Source organism: Martes martes (assembly GCF_963455335.1).
Source record: "Martes martes genome assembly, chromosome: 9".
NCBI lineage: Eukaryota > Metazoa > Chordata > Mammalia > Carnivora > Mustelidae > Martes > Martes martes.
The window spans coordinates 1,020,912-1,038,026 of NC_137896.1; the positions used below are offsets into that span (position 1 = coordinate 1,020,912).

At 61.0% G+C, this 17,115-nt stretch overlaps 2 protein-coding genes across 7 annotated transcripts in view; one reads left to right on the forward strand and one right to left on the reverse strand.

Annotated features, from left to right (window-relative positions):
- Positions 1–576: 576 nt before the first annotated feature.
- On the reverse strand, positions 577–6,866 carry GID8 (GID complex subunit 8 homolog). 4 transcript variants are annotated; one of them, XM_080814745.1, is made up of 6 exons: positions 6,674–6,866; positions 6,245–6,385; positions 3,943–4,072; positions 2,694–2,890; positions 2,029–2,196; positions 577–1,509 (listed from the first exon to the last, which is right to left on the reverse strand). In XM_080814745.1, exons 3-6 carry the CDS (start codon positions 4,058–4,060, stop codon positions 1,336–1,338), a joined length of 657 nt encoding a protein of 218 aa, XP_080670871.1. In that variant the 5' UTR covers positions 4,061–4,072; positions 6,245–6,385; positions 6,674–6,866; the 3' UTR covers positions 577–1,335. The 4 variants fall into 4 exon arrangements, with proteins under 4 accessions (XP_080670871.1, XP_080670868.1, XP_080670869.1 ...); XM_080814742.1 differs by having other exon boundaries at positions 2,029–2,226; positions 6,674–6,860; XM_080814743.1 differs by having other exon boundaries at positions 2,029–2,226; positions 6,180–6,385; positions 6,674–6,855.
- A 157-nt stretch (positions 6,867–7,023) lies between these two features.
- The window catches only part of DIDO1 (death inducer-obliterator 1), a 50,208-nt gene continuing 40,116 nt past the window's right edge, over positions 7,024–17,115 (forward strand). For 2 of the 3 annotated variants that reach the window (XM_080813445.1, XM_080813447.1), the window contains exon 1: positions 12,808–12,875. The gene's annotated coding sequence lies outside the window, so the exon portion shown is untranslated. Of the gene's footprint in view, positions 7,117–12,807; positions 12,876–17,115 lie in introns of those variants that run through there. The other variant, XM_080813446.1, reaches the window with a different exon arrangement.

The window sequence follows — 17,115 nt, forward strand, 5'->3', positions numbered from 1 at the left end:
CAGCTGCCGTGGGCATCTCCCTCCGTGAAGCCACAGGTGCCAGACCCCATCCCAGCACGGGGATCCACCCAGTGAGGACAGAGTCCCAGCCGCCACAGCAGCTGGGCGCTCCCACCGGGGGACGCGAACTCCTGGGCACCGTCACCACCACCTCCACGAGACACAGCTCGGTAACGATCGCCCCACAGAATCCGTGTGCAGCGACACCTGCAGTGAGGCCACACACACGTGTTCGATTCCGAGTCACAAGGGCCCCAGCACCTGCCCCGGTGGTGGGACTGGGGAGAGCGCAGAATCAGGACACCCGGGAACTCACAAACACCACGAGACCGCAAGCACACACCGAGCTGCTGCGGTGCCGGCCTCCTGAGGTGAGCACGCGCTCCCGCCAGGGACGTCTGCGGCCGAGGCTCAGCTGTCAGCACGGGTGCTCCCTCCCAAGCACGCCAACCACACCAGGCAGAGGGGTCCTCCGGCCACAGGGACGAGGTGATGCCACTGCCATCACCACCGGGACATAAACCCCGAAAGCAAAAGGTTTGAGATGATTAAAATTTTTTAGAGGCCGTTTGGTCATTCTTGAGATCAAAGAGAAACCTTTATTTTCAACAACTGCCTAGAAGAGAAGGTTCATTGATCCACCAGGAAAGAATCTCTCACCACAACCAGCACCAAAATATATATTTAAAAAATTAAAAAACACTTAACCCCACCCCTCAGGCACACATCTCCCCAAAAGCCACACAACCCAGACCGAAAGGGAAAACAAATCAAACTCAATGCCCTCACACAAGAAAAGTCTGTGAATTAGGATTTACAAATTTATATAGTCTTTCCTATGAAAAAACAAAAACGAAAAACCAAGGGGTAAGAAACAACTTCTGCACCGAGGCCTGGCAAGTCTTAGGAGATCTGAGAAAACGTACGCTCTGCCTACAAACTAACAGAAAGCAAAATAACGATCAGTGCTTTTTGCAGATTTGAGCGGGAGGCCTCAGTTTCACAATATTCCCTCCTGACCGAGCACTCCGCCGGGTGCGATCCTTCGGGAGCCGGAGGCAGGAGCGCCCCGCCACCCGTCCGCGCCTTCGGAACATGCCCTGCCAGCAGAGTCTGCATCCCACTTCCAAAGAAACAGTGCCATTCACTGCAAGTTTCCCAGCGCTTAAAAGGGCCACTTTTCCCTTTAAAAAAGATGCCAGATCAAAAAAAAAAAAGAAAGAAAGAAAGGGAGGGAAAGGGGGGAAGCGTTCTCTACTGCAGTAAAAATGTCTCAGTCACAGATGGCTGCTCCGAGGAGTCCGGGCCGCGGGAGCACAGGGCCACTGGCGCACTCTACTTGGGCTCCTCGATCACACCTTTGCTGAGGTCTGTCATTTTGGGATATTTGACTTTCTTCTGGTCCAGCTCATTCTGAGCCCAAAGGAGAAGTTTCAGTAATTTTGCCAGCTTGGGCGTTGACTCACGATTTTCATAATCTAGGACAGCTTGGTTAACCTCGCTCCACACCTAGAAAATAAACACATCCCATAAAGCCACCACTCGCGCAGAGCACCAGCGAAAGGCTGCTACCACGTGCTTGTTATACTTCCTGGAAGCCGTTCTTACAGGCTGAGCTCGTTACTTATTTAAGCAAACTCGAAGCCCGTCACCAGGAGGCATGCCCACGGATGTGAAACACACATTCCTCGCCCAGAAGGAGCGAGTGGTGCGGTCGGCACCGATCACGTCTGGCCTGGGAGAGAGGCTTCAACTGACTGAGCCACCCAGATGGCCCGAGGACACCTATTTCTAAGTCTCCAAACAAAGAAAAAGACTACGATAAAGAAGAAGCTAACAAAGACGTCTGAAAATCGTATAATCAGTCCCAACGCTCTGCTCCGGGCCTTGCACAGTGAAAGACCCCACATCAGGGAAGGATCGCCACTGCCGCGACCGTGCGTCACCCACCCAGAGGCGGCCGCTGTGGTCTCTGAGCCCCACCCCGAAGGCCCGCGGGGGGGACAGAGGACCCCTCGGCGGGCTCACCTTCTGCCTCTGCATCATATGAAGCAGGTCTCCGAACGGGGACTCCTCGGGGTTGTCGAAGGCCAGCAGGGCCAGCGTGCGCTCCATCTCCGTCAGACACTCCCTGCTCTCCTCTCCCTGCTCCGCCAGCTGGGTCTGCGCGAACTCCAGCGCCGCCTCGGTCTCCCGCTGGCGGATCAGCTCTATGAGGTGCTGTTGCTGGTCACCGGCAAAGGCACACAGGCTCACACCGCGTCCGGCAGTGCGGCGCGAGTTTCTAGTCAAAGGTCACCTTAGAGGACGACCTCCTAGCATCCCTGAGTTACTAAAATAGCATTTTTTAAAATTTTATATATTTGAGAGAGAAACCGAAAACACCCAAGCCGGGGGGGCGTGCGCAGAGGGAGAGGAAGAGAGAAGCAAGCAGAGCCCAACCTTGCAACCTCGGGATCATGACCGGAGCCTTCAGCAAGGGTCGGGTGCCTCAGTGACTGAAGCACCCAGGTGCCCCTAAATTAGCATTTTTAAAGCAAGAAACATCCTCTGAAGTACAAAAAGCCACAGCTACCTGAAACCCCTTCCCCAGGCAAACCAGAACATACTGCAGTAACGCAACTCAGCCTCGTGACTTCCGAAACCGCCACAGGGAAGCGCACGAAGCGTCCGCCGCCGCCACGAAGGCTCACCTGCAGGTGGAAGTACAGGTACCGGTTCGTGTCGAGCAGCTCGGGGTGGAGGCTGTTGATCAGCGCGATGGCCTCTTGGATCTGGCCTTTCAGGATCATCTCACGGATCTTGATCCGCTCGTCAAGTGTCTCTAGGTCCACACTAGGTTCAATCCCAGATTCCATTCGAAACTTCTCTGCTGCTTCCTTAAAGCCCTCTGAAAATGACAACCATCTTCAGTGCTCAGAAAGCGACCGAGACACGGATGCAAAGCATTTTTAGCCCCAGAAAGCCCACTCACCTCCAATAACCTTCAACATGACCTGCAATTTCTTAGGGATTTGGTATTAACATCTCTGTCACCTACCAGTTACGCCCCATAGAGAAAATGAAAAGAATGAATTTCACTCCTTCCCATCCCATCCAAAACACCTCTCACCTACCAGCCAGGGGTGAAAGCGAATACCACGAAGCCCAGTACATTGTGGGCTCCTTAAAGAGGGCTGTGGCCCAGGCCCAGAGGCAGGGAAGGTGCAGGTCTGTCCCAGGCATGTGTCCCCCAGGCACATCCGGACACACTGGCTTGCCTTCACAAGTGACAGGGACCTGGTCACCCCTGCCTCTCGGGAGCCCACACTTCTCCTCAACACCCAAGCAGTGCGTGTGCTGTCCCCCCACCCCACCCCGCCAGCAACAGGCAGACACTTCCTCGTCGCCTTTCAAATGACGGTCGACGGATCTGGGGAAGGGGACTGTTGGGAACACTGGGAAGGAGACTCAGACCCGTCTGAGACAACTGCATTTCTGGATCGGGCACAGAATCAACCTCCTCCTTCCCAGTATCGAGGAGGACTGTCAGCCACAGACGCCGCTGGTCCGTCTCTGTGGGCTTCTCCCCTTCCCTCCCCCTTCCTCTTTTGAGTCAGGCGCACCTTCTATAGACAGTAATTTATCAGACCGGGGCGAAGAGATCAGTTACCTGGGACTTTCAACGTACTTCAGAATGTTCTCACTTATCTTGATTAACTGTAAACACGTCACCGTACCGGTCAAGAAACAGGTTTTCGCCTTAGAGCTCAGACACCCAGAGTAATAATCTCACCTCCAGAAGACCTCATCTTTACTACACTGATCCGCGAATTTGCTAAATCAGTCTGGTGTTTTTTCACAACATGCAAACAAGCTAAGATCACCAAGGAACATCGGCGGTACAGCTCTGACCGTGGGCACGTCCGCTGGGCAGCACCCCGGCTGCGGGCCGTTCGTTACCTGTCACCAGGTAGTTCATGATGAGGCGGTTCATGTCCGCGCGCTGCACGTGCAAGTTATTGAGTTTCTCCAGCCACTCGTCTTTCGAGATTTCGTCAGGCTTCTCTGCGTAACTCATTCCGACGTGTTTCTACAAGAAAAAATATTTTCAAGACCAGTGAAGACGACGGGAATGAGAGACACAAGACAGGAAACACACTCAGTGGCACTGCCATCGGGCTGGACAGTGACGGAGAGCGGCTATACTTGTGAGCACAGCAAAACCCAGACAGCTGTCAAGTCCCACCACGGTACACAAGAAACAAACCTAACACTGGTCTCCGTTATACTTCGGTTAAAAAAAAAAAATTCTTAAGAATTCTATGACAACTGTGATCGTTTCAGAGGTAAACACAGCTACATGGTGCAAAGTGACAGAGAGAGAGGGAACAGATTTAAATCTGGAGGACAGCAAGTGCAAAGGGCCTGAGGCCCAAAAGCAGTGTGGGGACCAGAAAGAAAGCTGGGATGTTAGGAGGCAGGATGTGTGCAAGGAAGAGCCAGGAGCCTCTGAACTGCCAGGTCAAGAGGTGGGGCGTGTCATACTAAGGCCTTAGAGGCTCAGGAATTTAGATCAATTCTCTTCTAGGCAGAGGGCAGCTGCACGAGGGCCGGGAGCGAAGGAAGCATGCACTCTGACACAGTGCCCACGAGAAGTCCGCTGCCAGACACTCGCCGGACCGACCAACACTGAGGAGTGCAACAGAGACACAGAGCTCCCTCCAAGTCTCCGATGCTGCCGTCAGGGCAGATGCGAACTGCAAACGTTATTTGGCCCTTCTGCAGAGCTGCTCACAGGCCAACAATCCCACTGCAAGACTGAGACCTCAATGCTCCCCACTGAGCACCAGACTCGCACGAACCCACTCACAGGACCACCACTCAAAAAGGCAGAAACAGGGGAGCTCCCCACCCAGCTGTTCATTCGGTAGCAGCATGGACAGACAGACTGGTTCACAGAACCACAACCCCAGGCCCCGAACCCTTAGGCAGGTATGTTTCGGAACTAAAAATCTTGCAGACTGTATAAAGCCTGTTGGCACAACTCACCTACGTCACATGACACTCGCACTGCAGTCTGGGGCGGCACCCCACGCTAAGTACTACTTCTTTGGGGACAGGTCTGAACACCCACACTGAGTGAAACAGAAGTGATTCAGAGCTTTCACCAACTCAGGTTTTTTGCCATCCAATAGTTCAAAAAAATAAAACACACAAAAACTTGTGGTTTTCTGAGCTATCTGGATGTCAGGATTGCTGAGAAAGGATTATGATCGTGTGGTCACGTAAGAAAATTCACTAGAACAGTTACAGTACGAACACAGCCACACGGGTGACTCTCACGAACCAGCTGGGAGAGGGACGGGCGCTGCGGCAGAGCTTGCGAACAACAGCCGCAGCAGGAAATGCGAGTGTGCAGTGTTTGCTTGTTTCAGCGGCGTTACCGTGGGTGGGCAGGGCGGACAGGTGCCCCAGGAATGCCAGCGGGGCTCTCGGGAGGGTGGTGAGCCATCCGGTGCTCCATAAGCAGCCTGTAAGTGTGGATGCGACTGCACGCCAGCGGAGCGCACGCTGAATTAAGAACTTCAGCGGTGGAAACTGGGTGGCCAGTGCAGAGCCCAGTGAGAGCCGAGCCAGGAACGTCAGAGACACAGCAGGCGACGGTCCTGCCGGCCCGCGTGCGCAGAATGAAAACACACACAGACACACACACTCACACAACAGCAGCCCCTGAGGCCGGCGGGAGCTTTCAGGCCTGAGACCTGGGAGGACAGGACAGGGCCACAGCCGCGGAGGGAGGCCCGAGGGGAGGAACAGGTTCGAGCGGTGGGGCGAGTCTGGGCCGCCTCTCGACGCGCTGCCGGGACGCCCCGCAGGCCCCTCCGCCGCAGGCCCGGCTCGGCGCTGGGAGCGCGCATTGGGGAGGCCCCCTCCGAACGAGGATGCTGAGGGCCAGGAGCCGGGCAAGGACCGCGCGGGGGAGAGCCCGGCGGGGGAAGCACCGGCCCACGACCGAGTCCTGCAGCGCCCAGAGCAAGGCCGAGGACGAGCCCCGTGCCGCGTCTCCGAGCAAGCGCGGACCTCGCTCGGGCCGCACGCGGCTTCCCAGACGAGCCCCGGCCTGGCACCACCGCACCGGGACGCTGCGGGCAGCGCGAGCCGCTCTGGGGAGCTGCGACCCGCCCTACGTGGCGCACCGAGAGCGCAGCAGGCGGACAGCCGACGGGCTCCGTCGCCTCCCCGGCCGCGCGGCCGTCCTCACCCGGCCGGCGAGCGCTCCGCCGCGCGTGTCCCAGACGCCGTTCTCTCCCCGGGCGCGCCGGCGCGGCGTTTCGCGGCAGGACCGGCGTTCCAGCGCGCGGCCAGCCCGGCACGTCGGAGCCCTCGCCTGGCGCGCTCTGCCCTGAGGAGCAAACACCGGATTACGGCGCGGCCGGGGGGGGTCAGCGGTCTCCGCCGCCGGGACACCAGGGGCGGCTGGACGTGCAGCGCGCAGGGCCGCGGCCCGCCGCCCGCCCGGACCTCGGAGCCGGCAGAGCCCCCGCGCCGGCCCCTCCGCCGCCCGCGGCCCGCGCTCCGCCCCGCGCTCCGCCCCGGCCCCCGCCGGGCCCCCGCCCAGCCGCGCCCCGGCCCGCCGCGCTCCCGCGGGGAAGCCCGGCCCGGCCGCCTGGGTCCGCCGCAGCCATCTTACCGTGCGGACCCCGCCTCCCGCGCTGCGCGGTCTCCGCGGCCGCTCGGGGGGCCGGGCCGAGCCGGGAGGGCGGTGAGGCGCCGAAGACGGGAGCGGAGGCGGGAGCCGCGGCGGAGGCGGGGGCAGGGGCGGGGAACGCGAGGGCAGACGCACCGACGGCCGCCCCTCCAGGCACCTCCCGCGAGATCGCGAGAGCGCAGGCTCACGAGCCCGCAGCCAATCAGGAGTTCCCGCGGGGGGGCGGGGCGCGGCCGCCGCCCGGAAGCGCGGGACTCCGGCTTCCGTCCTTGCGCAGAACTCCGCTCGCGGCGCCCTCACTGTACGGGTTGGCGCGAGAGTCAAAAGGCGTCGGCCGACCCTGGACAAGATGGCCGCCGTCGAGGTGTCGTTGTGGGGGAACTTCGCGCCGCGATGGCGACATCTAGACTGAGTCGGAGGCCAAGGTCCCAGCTTCCTTTCCGTCATTTGTGTGAGCTCGGAGGGCAGGGGGCGGGGGGCAGGCGCCGGTGCTGCGCGCCGCCCCGAGGTGGGGGGGCCCTCCCCGCTGGGCGCCTGCCTTCGCGCGGGCCTGGGAGGAGGCGGCCGAGCGCGCCCGGCGGGAGTCTCCGCGCTGTCGGTTGAGGCGGGCTGCGGGGGTCGCCCGCCCGGGGCGGCAGCGCCCGGCGCCTCACGAGTGGACAGAGACGGGCCTGCCCTCGGGGAGCCGTCCGCCGCGGCGCGGGAGTCCGCCGGCCGCGCCAGGTCGGGCCGGGGCTGCGGGCGCGCGTGCGGCCGGGCCGGGGGCAGGCGTGCGGCGGGGCCGGAGCTCCCGGGCTGCCGGAGCCGGGCGTCGGGGGGGGGGCGACGTCGTTCTCGGCTAGAAGTCGGGGCCGGCCGGGGTCGTGCGGTCGCTCCCGCGGGGGGCGGGTCGGTCTGACCGCGACGCCTGCTGGGGCTGCTGTCCGGGCGACGGCCGACCTGCGGGCCCGAAGTTCCGACGCGAACCCAGGACGCGCGGGCGCTGCGTGTCGGTGGCGAGGCCGTCCGTGGCGACGGGGCCGTCTGTGCCGTGCGGCTGTCCGGCGGAGTGCGCGGCGGGCCCAGGGGCTTCGAGGCCCTGGCAGAGGCGCACACGCCCAAGCCCGAGCCCCGCGCCCTCCGGAGACCGACTGCTCCGCCCCAAGAAGCTTCCCGCGCCTTCTCTCGGGGTCGCGGGCGCACGGCCCCTCCCGCCGCGGCCACCGGGTCCCCAGCCGCGCAGACCCCACCTTCCCCGTCCTAGGTGAACGCCCTAGCGTCCACCGTGGGCAGCTCTGCCCCGACTTTGAGGCCGTCCTCTGCTTTGGGAGTGCGTCTGGCGGGGTCCTGCGCCGTGCTCTCCTGAAGCCCACCCAGCGGCAGGGTGACCTCGCCGTCGGGGCGAGCACGGCCGGAAAGCTCCCCACGCCAGCCCCTTCCCCGCCGGCTCCTGCGGTCCTGGCGAGCGGAGGCGCTTCCCCGTCTCTCTGGGGTCTCCCTGGGGTCGGCAGCTCGGCAGGGAGGGGAGGCGTTCCCGAGCAGAGCGAACGAGTGCCCCCGCGTCCTCAGCGGTCTGTAGCGTCTCCCGCCGCGGTTGTGCTCACTGAGGCCTGATAACGGGTCAGCGTTCGGCCCAGACGTGGGAGCTTCCCCAGCGCCGAAAGCTCTGGGACGTTTGTTGAGGACGGAAGGAGCCAGCGAGCCATGCTGACGCCGACTTTCCCGACCAGCGCTGCCAGCACGGCCGGACCTTCCGTGCGGAGGAACAGTGGCGGTGCTCCGGGACTGCAGGGGGCTCCGACGTGCGCCCTGGTTGACCCCTTGACGGTGGTGACACCCGCGGAGAAAGAGCCATCGGCCGGGCAGTGGGCCGGAAGAGGGGGGAGAGACCGGGCATAAGTGGTGCCTGCGGGGGTCGCGGTGAGAGCTGAAGGGGCAGACGAGGCCTGCAGGTGAAGCTTCTGCCGGGGCAGCTGGGGACCTCTGAGAGATGTGTTTAGAGAAAGCCCATAGAGAGGAGGAGCAGAGAAGTCCAGGATCCAGAAGGAGCAGCAGATGGCTGTTACCCCGAGAACCTGTCCACTAAGGCGGCAAAGAGGCTTGATAGGGATGGGGCTGAGGCGGGCTTCGGGGAAGCCCCAGGGTGGGCAGTTTGAGACGACGCAGACGAGCAGCAGAGCACCCGTTGAGTGCGGCAAGGCCATCCCCTGGTTCTCCTGGACAGGCGTGGCCAAAGAGCGAAGAACTCAGGGACACGGCGGGAAGGGACAACGTCAGATGGCAGGGAGTCCAGAGGTGAATAGGGTGAGGGGGACACAGACGTGCGTTGAGCACATTCAGGAGCAGCACGTGTGGAGAGCAGGCTGCAGGTGACATCGGTCCCATGAAACTAATCAATTTAAATTAACTAATTTAAAACTAAATTAACTTTTGCTAAAGCAAGAGGATTCGGTGGCTGAAGGGAGGATCTCCAAGCTTCCGACGGAGGAGACGCTCAGAAGTCAGGAGCTCATTTTGCACACGTTAGGTTTTGAGGTGCATTTGAGGCATCGGGTGGAGGAGTTAGGGGAACATGTGAGTGGATGGACCCAGATCTGGGCACAGGTAAAGGTAAGCACAGCCAGGAGGGAGCTCCTGTGTGGAGAGCGTACTGAGGGAAGATAGAGGCCAGCCTGGGCAAGGGCCCTGAACACCGCATGCTGCTGGGAGTCTGCGGGTGTGGGGTAGCGCGAAGGCCATGGGCCACTCTGGTCACCGCCTGGGGCAGCGACCGGGTGGATAGGAAAGAGGCAGGGCTGTGGAAGGGGAGTTTCCAGGTGTCCGGAGCCTCCACTGTTCTCCAAGTGTGGGCGGAGAGTTTCGTTTTAATAGATGAGCAGTTCTGCACAGGGTAGTGTTAAAAGTTTGCTAGTCTTAAAAGAGCTTTAAAGCATTTTTTAAAAGGGGAAAGTATTTTGGGAATGAAACACACAGTGCTCCGTGTACTCAAATCCTAGACTGCTCGGGAAACCGGCCGCAGCTGTGTCTCCCCGAACAACAGCATTCCGATGGGCGCTTTTATCTTGTTCTCAAAACCTAAGAGCATGAAATCAAGCCCATACGTACTGGAGACCCTGCTTTCAAAGAGATTTTGCTAAAATCGAATTCTTCAGGATAACGCATAAACTGATCCGTTAGTGCTGCCCAGGGTCATTGCCACACAAGGCAGTTGGCACCAAGAGGTCACCAGCCTTAGCTTCCGCTTCTCCTGGTGTGCTCCGTTTCCTCGTGAAGGTGTTCAGAGTCAGGAGGAATTGTATGATTGTTCGTCCTGCTGCACACATTCAGGTGCTGGGTGGCTCAGCTGAATTCTAAGACCCGGGAAAGCACGTTTAATGGGGTTTTTGATGTGCCCCCCTGCCCCCCGCCTGATTGTATTTCTCTTTTGAGACTGTTCCATCGAATCAGAAAGCACCGGCTCGAAGTTTCCTCGCGTGCGTAAAAGCCAGAGAAGGTACGTCCTGGGTTAACGTGACCTGTGTGCAGCATGGTGTTTCCATGGGGCGTGGGGGCCGCACGGCTCGCCGCTGCCCACTGCTGAGCCCCGTTGAGGTGCTGGTCCTGCACCGTTTCAGACGGATTTGACTGCACCCTTCAGACCTGGGGGGTCAGAAGCTGATATACACCTGAGTTCGTCTTTCTCTCTTAAGTTAAAATGAAAGCACGGAGCTGGCACACACACAACCTGTGTGTGCTCGAACACACATACTGTTTCCCGTGCACACTTCTGTCGGTACATGCTCTGAGGATTCCCGCCGCCGCCTCCACAAACCCAGCCACGTGATGGTGATCAGGGCCCGATCGCGTGGTGAAGTCTTGACGGGATTTTCCCAATTGATGCCCGCATTTGCTCTTTTTAGAAACACGTGTGAAATATTGGTTTTTGGGTTTTTGACTTTAAAATTCTCTTATATTCTTCAAATGCCTGCTTTCTGTTGGAATGAGAGGAACTTCCGTATGTCGGACAGACTCCCAAGAGTTTTCATTTCTCTGTACCTCCATAGAAGGCAGCATCCTGGCCTCCCGCCTCCCTGGACAGATTGGGGGGATGTCACTTCTCCTTGCATCTCTTACATTTTAGCAGCAGTTTGTTTGATTTGGAACTCAAAAAGAGTCGTGGTGTTGAAAGGGTAATTTGTGTGTACTGATGTTGTCAAAGTCCAGAATAAAACTCTCTTGGTGTGCTCTTGAAATCTCTGGGGGCTGAGTCTCTGATCCTCTTGTTGGCATTTCCTGCAGACGTCCGTGCTAACCTTCGGCACTTTGGCCTCACGAGCCGGTCGGGAGGAGGGCTTAATTCATACAGTATTTCTGTTCTGCACAAACCCAGAAAGCCGCTGTTTGACCTGACTTTCAGTGGTCTCTCTCACTTTTTAAGTAGTTTAATTTTGGAAACAGTCTTTTTCGATTATAGCCTGTACACCTGTAGGCAGAGCCCTGCTCCTGAGGGCCCCCCAGGCAGCAGACTGGCGCCCTGAGATTTACTGGTGGTGATGAGCAGCCTCTCACCTCAGGGAGGCCCCCTCCTCCTCTGTTACACACCGTGTGTGATGATTAGTCCTATAAGCCCATGTGGGCACAACTGCTTTCCTCTCACACTGCTTTTCTGTCGAACTCTTGTGACAGGCACTGCCTCGTCGGGCGTTTTTATTGGATGAATTGCTTTAGAGACTTAGGAGATGAAAGCAACCAGAAAGGAAACACAGTTCTCATGCTTCACACTCATTAAAACACTGGTTTCCTCTGAAGTCGATTTATTTTTCCCTGAACTCACAGCGCGATGCCGTTGTGAAAGGAGTAAGTGGGCACTGTGGAGTGTGAACCCAACACTACTGGCAGCCATTTCTCTGCATGAGCACCTCTAGACACGGGCAGGAGGACGGAGGGGAGCACGTCTGCATCGCCTGGTCTCATACACACTTCTTCGTACCTTGATTTAGGTACTGCCCCAAGTCCCTGTCTTTGTCCCCTCATCCCGCAAGCACCCACGTGATGCTGCCCCTGCCTCCCTGGAGTTCCAGCCTCACCTTGCATGGCCATTGATGCTGGGTTTGCTTCCTTTAAAGACCCTGCGCGGGGTTCCCGTTCCTACTTATGACCTGGGAGGCCTCCTGTGATCCTCCCCTCCCCCAGCAAGAGCCCTGTTTTCGAGTGGGCCGGCCCGGGTCACACTGCTTGTTCCGGCTGCTGTCCCCTCACACCTGCCTGGCCTCTAAACTCCCCGCTCCCCGTATCCGGGGGCAGACTTGAAGACATGGTCAGGATGGAAGAGTGGACACTCCAGCCCTGCCAGATTCCAGGCCGGTGGTCCTAACGGAACCACAGCAGCAGAAACGAGCTGCGTTGTATTCCTCGGGAGGAAGCCGACCGGCTCTGCCGGAAACGAGCAGGTCTGGGGAGCCCTGGAGGGGCGCTCCAGAGGTGTTCATTGGAAGGACGGCGGCCCGCGCATCGCGAGGCCCCTGCAGGGTCCGCCGCGCGGCGGGGCTGCACACAGCGCGCCTCGCCGCTCGGACAAGAGCCCAGGGCTTCCTGCTTGTGCGGGCCGCGCTGGCGGGGGGCCGTGGAGTCGCCTACGTCAAGGGGGCTACGGCCCGCAGCCGAGGAGCTCCTGCCCTCGGGGCAGAGGCGTGCGGTGCGCACCGTGCCCCGCGGTCCGTCTGTGGCGTGTCTGGGGACTGGCCGTGGCCGGCGCACCGAGTGAAGAACATCCAGGGGGAGGGCTGTGACCCTCGGCCAGACCCTCTTTTCCCTTTCTGGGCAATGACTGTCCCCCCCCTTTCCTCGCAGGCCCTGCGGGGCGGTCATGCGTGCGGGGACCAGAGGCGGGGGGCCGGCGTGCTGCGCTCCGAGTCCAGCAGAAACTTGAGAGCGCGGCTGGTGGCCGAGGAGCGCCGTCCCTGCCCCGTCGCCACAAAGCCCGCCCAGGCCGCGGGGCGCTCCCCGGGAGGGCGGGGCGGCCTGCGGCTCACCGCGGCCTGGGATCCGCAGAGCGCCGGCGCGCGGGCGGGGCGGGGGCCTCCTCCCTCCGCGCGGGGGCGCTGCTCAGGGCGCGGCCGGCCCTTCTAGCCCCGAGTCTCGGTGACCGGCGCCGACCCCGCCCGCCCGCCCACTCCGCGGAGCTCCGAGGAAATGGCTGCGGGACCCCAGAGGCCTGCGACCCGTGGTGAGTGGCGTCCCGGCCGCCGGGCGGGGGGCGGGGAGCCGGCCGCCGTGGGGCCGCACTCGGGGGCGGGCGGGGGTCGGCGGCGGTGGTGCGGGAGCCCGGCCCGCCGACAGCCGCGGCGACCGCGCAGGTCCGCGCTGCGCTCCCGCCGAGCAGAGAAGATGGCGGCGGCCGCGGGGAGGGCGGGAGGGCGGGGAGGAGAGGGCCGGGGGGCGGGGAGGAAGGGGGGCGCGCGGGGGGGCTCCCCGCTCCCGGCGACCCCGAGGCCCCTGCCGCGCGAGGAGGGTGCGGGCCGGGCGCGCTGGCGGGAGTGGGGGGCGCGCGGCGGCGGCGCGGGAGGCGGGGCCGCCCGGCGGGAGGGAAACGGCTTCTTCGGGGAAGTTCGGGGTCCGGCTGGCGTAGGCGCGGATGGTCCGCTTCCCAGATCGCGGGCCTGGCCGCAGTGACTCCCCGGAGCTCCGGTTCCCGCCGCGGCCCGCTCCTGCCGGCGCCTGGAGGCCGTGGGGTGCCGTCCGGGGGCGCGGGGGGAGTGTGGGCGCGGCGGTCGGTCCGGAAGCGGATGCGTGTGCGCGGCCGCTCGGCGGGGGGACGTCGCGCGGACGCGGGGCATTCGGTGCTGCGGGGGGCAGGGAGGCTGTCGGAGGACAGGGAGGCTGTCGGAGGACGGGCTCGGCCGCGCGGCATGGCGCCGGCGTCGGGTTTCTGTGTGGGGGCCGCGGGACGCACGCCGGCCCCATTGTGTCGCACCTGGTCATCTCGGAGGTAGGAGGGGCCGGCGTGGAGCGTCCCAGGGAGGCGCGCCCCCGTGGCCCCTCTGTGTCCCGTGCGGTGGGCGCCGGGACCCCGCCGGTGCTCTCCGTGCGCTGCCCCCGGCCCCCCAGCCGCGTCCCCCTGCGCCGCGCTCCTGGCCAGGCTCCTTCTGGGCCTCCGCGTCCCCGAGGTTGGAGCCGCCAGAGCGCGGCCGCCTGTGCAGGGCCACGTGCAGACTTCGCGGCCCCACTCGCGGCTCCGCGGAAGAACCGAGGCCTTCGGGTCCCTCTTCGCTGCCCCGCAGTGCCGGTGGGACGCCGCAGCTCGGGCCAGGTGTTGGGCTGCGAATCTGGCTCCCCAGTGAGGAGCTTGAGGTGGGCTCCGGGGGTCAGAGTCGCCCGCGAGGTCAGCTGAAGACAGCCCCGGAGTTATCCGTCGGCCGCGGACGCTGGCACCCGCGTTCTCTGCCGCGGAAGGAAGGAGACACGAGCCTGGTGCACCCGCGCTGGGGCCGGTTCCGACCTTCCGGGAACCGAAGCGCGGGGACGGGGCTTGCTGCTGGGTGGGGTGTCGGGACCCGGCCCAGACGCACGTGCCACAGCCTGCAGAGCCGCGCGGCCCGGCTGAGACCTGCTGCCGGGAGAGGTGCCGTAGCTGTGCGTCTCAAGGAGCTGAGGCCCTCGACCTTCACAGGGCTCTGCCATGCACGGGGCTGATGCTCCGTGCCCCCCGTGTGCTAAGCCTCATGGCTGTGTTGGTGACCTGAAAGGCCTCCGCCGTCCTGGAGACAGGTGCAGCGGGGACTTGCGAGGACATGCCGGCTCCTTCATTGGAATCTGGGGCTGGCATAGGCGCGGGCATCTCGGTAGGAGCAGTCCACGGTGTCGCTGCTTTAAACAGCAGCGCGGGCATCTCGGAGGTATCCCAGGAGCACCCGGCCCAAGGCCCGCTACCAGACCTCATGCCAGACGCATGTTCTAGGCACCTCCTTGGCTTTACTGCTGGTTCTGCACCAAGAGCTGGCCCTAGTCAGCATTCGACTAAACTCATATTATTTCCAGCCGCTGAGTTCTGTCCAATAGAAGGAAAGTGTAGTTACTCTGCTCCTTACTGTGCGGGTTCCCACGGTTACCGATCTCTCCTGTCCTCCTCCGTCCGTGGTGTGCCTGCGTGAGCATCACAATGGCTCCCTGAGGAAGCGCGTCGTGTCGCTGGGGCTTGGTGGGGCTTGGAGGTCGGTGCATTCAGGGTTTCAGGTGGGCCTTGGGGGGGTGGGTCTGGAGTAGGGACTCTGCTTGGGGCTGGAGCTTCTAGATGCTGCTGCTGACGCTCTGAGTCCTTCTTCCACAGGGGGAGCGGCTCAGGAGAGGCCTGGTCCAGAGCGGCTCGGGGACTGGTCCGTTCTGTGGCTTGGCGCACGTTTGCACGCGGTCGCGGTTCTGGTTGTCTGTGTTTGCTGACGTGGTACACTTTCCCTTTCTGCGCTCCTCCGGTGATCTGGGTGGAGAGCGGAGGCGGAACGTGTTCGCAGGATCCACCAGATCACTGTTGTCCTTGGGTCCCTGCAGTGGGCGCTGTCTGTCGTCGAGGCCTGGTTCTTACGTGCCCGGTGGACTCCGGCAGCCCGTTACGAAGGGTGTTTTCTTAAGTGGAGTTACTCACTTGGGTACCTACTTACTTACGTGGCGGGGCCCCTTAGAGTCGCTGTCTGGTCCTCGCGTCTTCGTGGCTAGTGTCACAGGATGGGAGCTAACTCTGTTAGGAGAACTGTGCCTTACAGTTGATGGAAACACACTACTGGGAAAGGGTCTGAATCGGGCTCACTAGCTCTAGGTGCTCACAGCACTGGAGAAGAATTCCTCTTGCTTACACCCAGTTTTGTTACGTGAGTGGTGGTTCTCAGGGCCCGTTGTTGCACGGAGTTGAACCGGTAGTTGTAGGTGTCTTAGTAAGGATTCTTGTAGCCGTGGCTGTAGAACATGCTCAGTCGGGGGCCGATTACCCTGTGTGTTACTTGTGAACAGGTACATCTTTGGGGATCAGATTCCGATGCTGTGGCTTGGTTTTCCATATGGTGATACGGACTTTTAAGTGGTGTTTAATACACCTTTATAAGAAATGGAATGAGCCCACCCCCCAGTGTAAAGATAGCTTTACTGTGTGTTGGGTCACAAATACATACACGGAAAACTAAAGTAATAGAGGAAAAGCAGCAGAAATGGCCCCATTCCGAAGCCCACGTTACAGCTGCTCCCTCGTTCGTGAATGTGGGTGGGTGGGTGTGGCAGGATGTGTTTAGGGGGTGCGGCCGCTGCTCAGGGCTGCTTTGTCGCCGGTGCTCCTACTCGCACAGGAGTCTTTCCATGGCCGTGGCTCTGTGGGTCATCACCTTTTAATTGCGGTCTTAAGAATTCTATTATGTGGATGTTTCTCGATTTTGTTCCCCCAAAACTGTCCTGGTGATGAACATTGGTTTGTGTCCCTTTGTTTAAAAAATATAAGTATATGCATGGCTGGGAGCACCCTTATAAACACGCCTGCCCTTACCCAGTTCTTGGAGGCAGGTCACGCCTGGTCCGTGGGAACAGGAATTTTGCCTGCTCTGCCCCTTGCCAAGTACACAAGGGGATCTTGATAAATACTTGTCGAATAGAACCTCGGAAGAGGGCCTGTCTCCCCAAACACCCACCAACACAGACGTTGTCGGTTTAAGAGGTGGCACCTACTGCTTACCGCTTGCCTGCCCTGTGCAAGCACTGACAGCCCCTCGGCACGGTGTAGTCTCACACGGCCTTTTCGGAAGTTGTGTGCTCACGGTAGTCCACATCTCCCAGGCAGGAAAGCGCAGCCCAGAGGGAAGCACGCCTGTTAAGGGCGTCCTGCCGTGAAGCCTGTGCTCTTGTCATCTGCCCCACTGCCCCCCAGAGCCTCCCAACGTCAGTCTGCTTATGAGAACTACCCCACTTGTGCCTGGGGCCCATCAGGTGCCCCGGCACCCCATGGAGGTTAGCAGGGCTAAGTGGACCCTGGTTGTGGACTCTCCAGCTTTGTTAGATTGTGGTTAGGCAGGCTTCCTTTTTCACAGCGTGGGTTCTTTTAGTAGTAGGAGACCCTTTCTCTGCCCTTCTCGTGCATGCAGCAGTGAGGGTCAAAGTGCGGTCCCGCTGTCAGATTGGGAGTCTGGAAACTGATAGAGAACGTCCTCTTACTCTGTAACTTCTCCATTTCACCTTGGACCTTGTCCATGACGCCCCCCCCCCAAAAAAACAAAACTAGGCGTTGAGCTCTGCTAGTCTCAGGGAAAGAAAGGAAGACCCCAAGCGAAACACAGTGGTTTCCTGACTTGTCCTCAGTCGTGATATTTGTCTTTTGGCCTGTGGCGTGCAGTTCTGACAGCGCCACTCGGGAAGCAGGTGCTTGGGACACGAGGCCCCTGCGTCTTCTCCAGACCACACTGTCTTCGAATCCAGGCGACAGCCGCTGTGCGAGA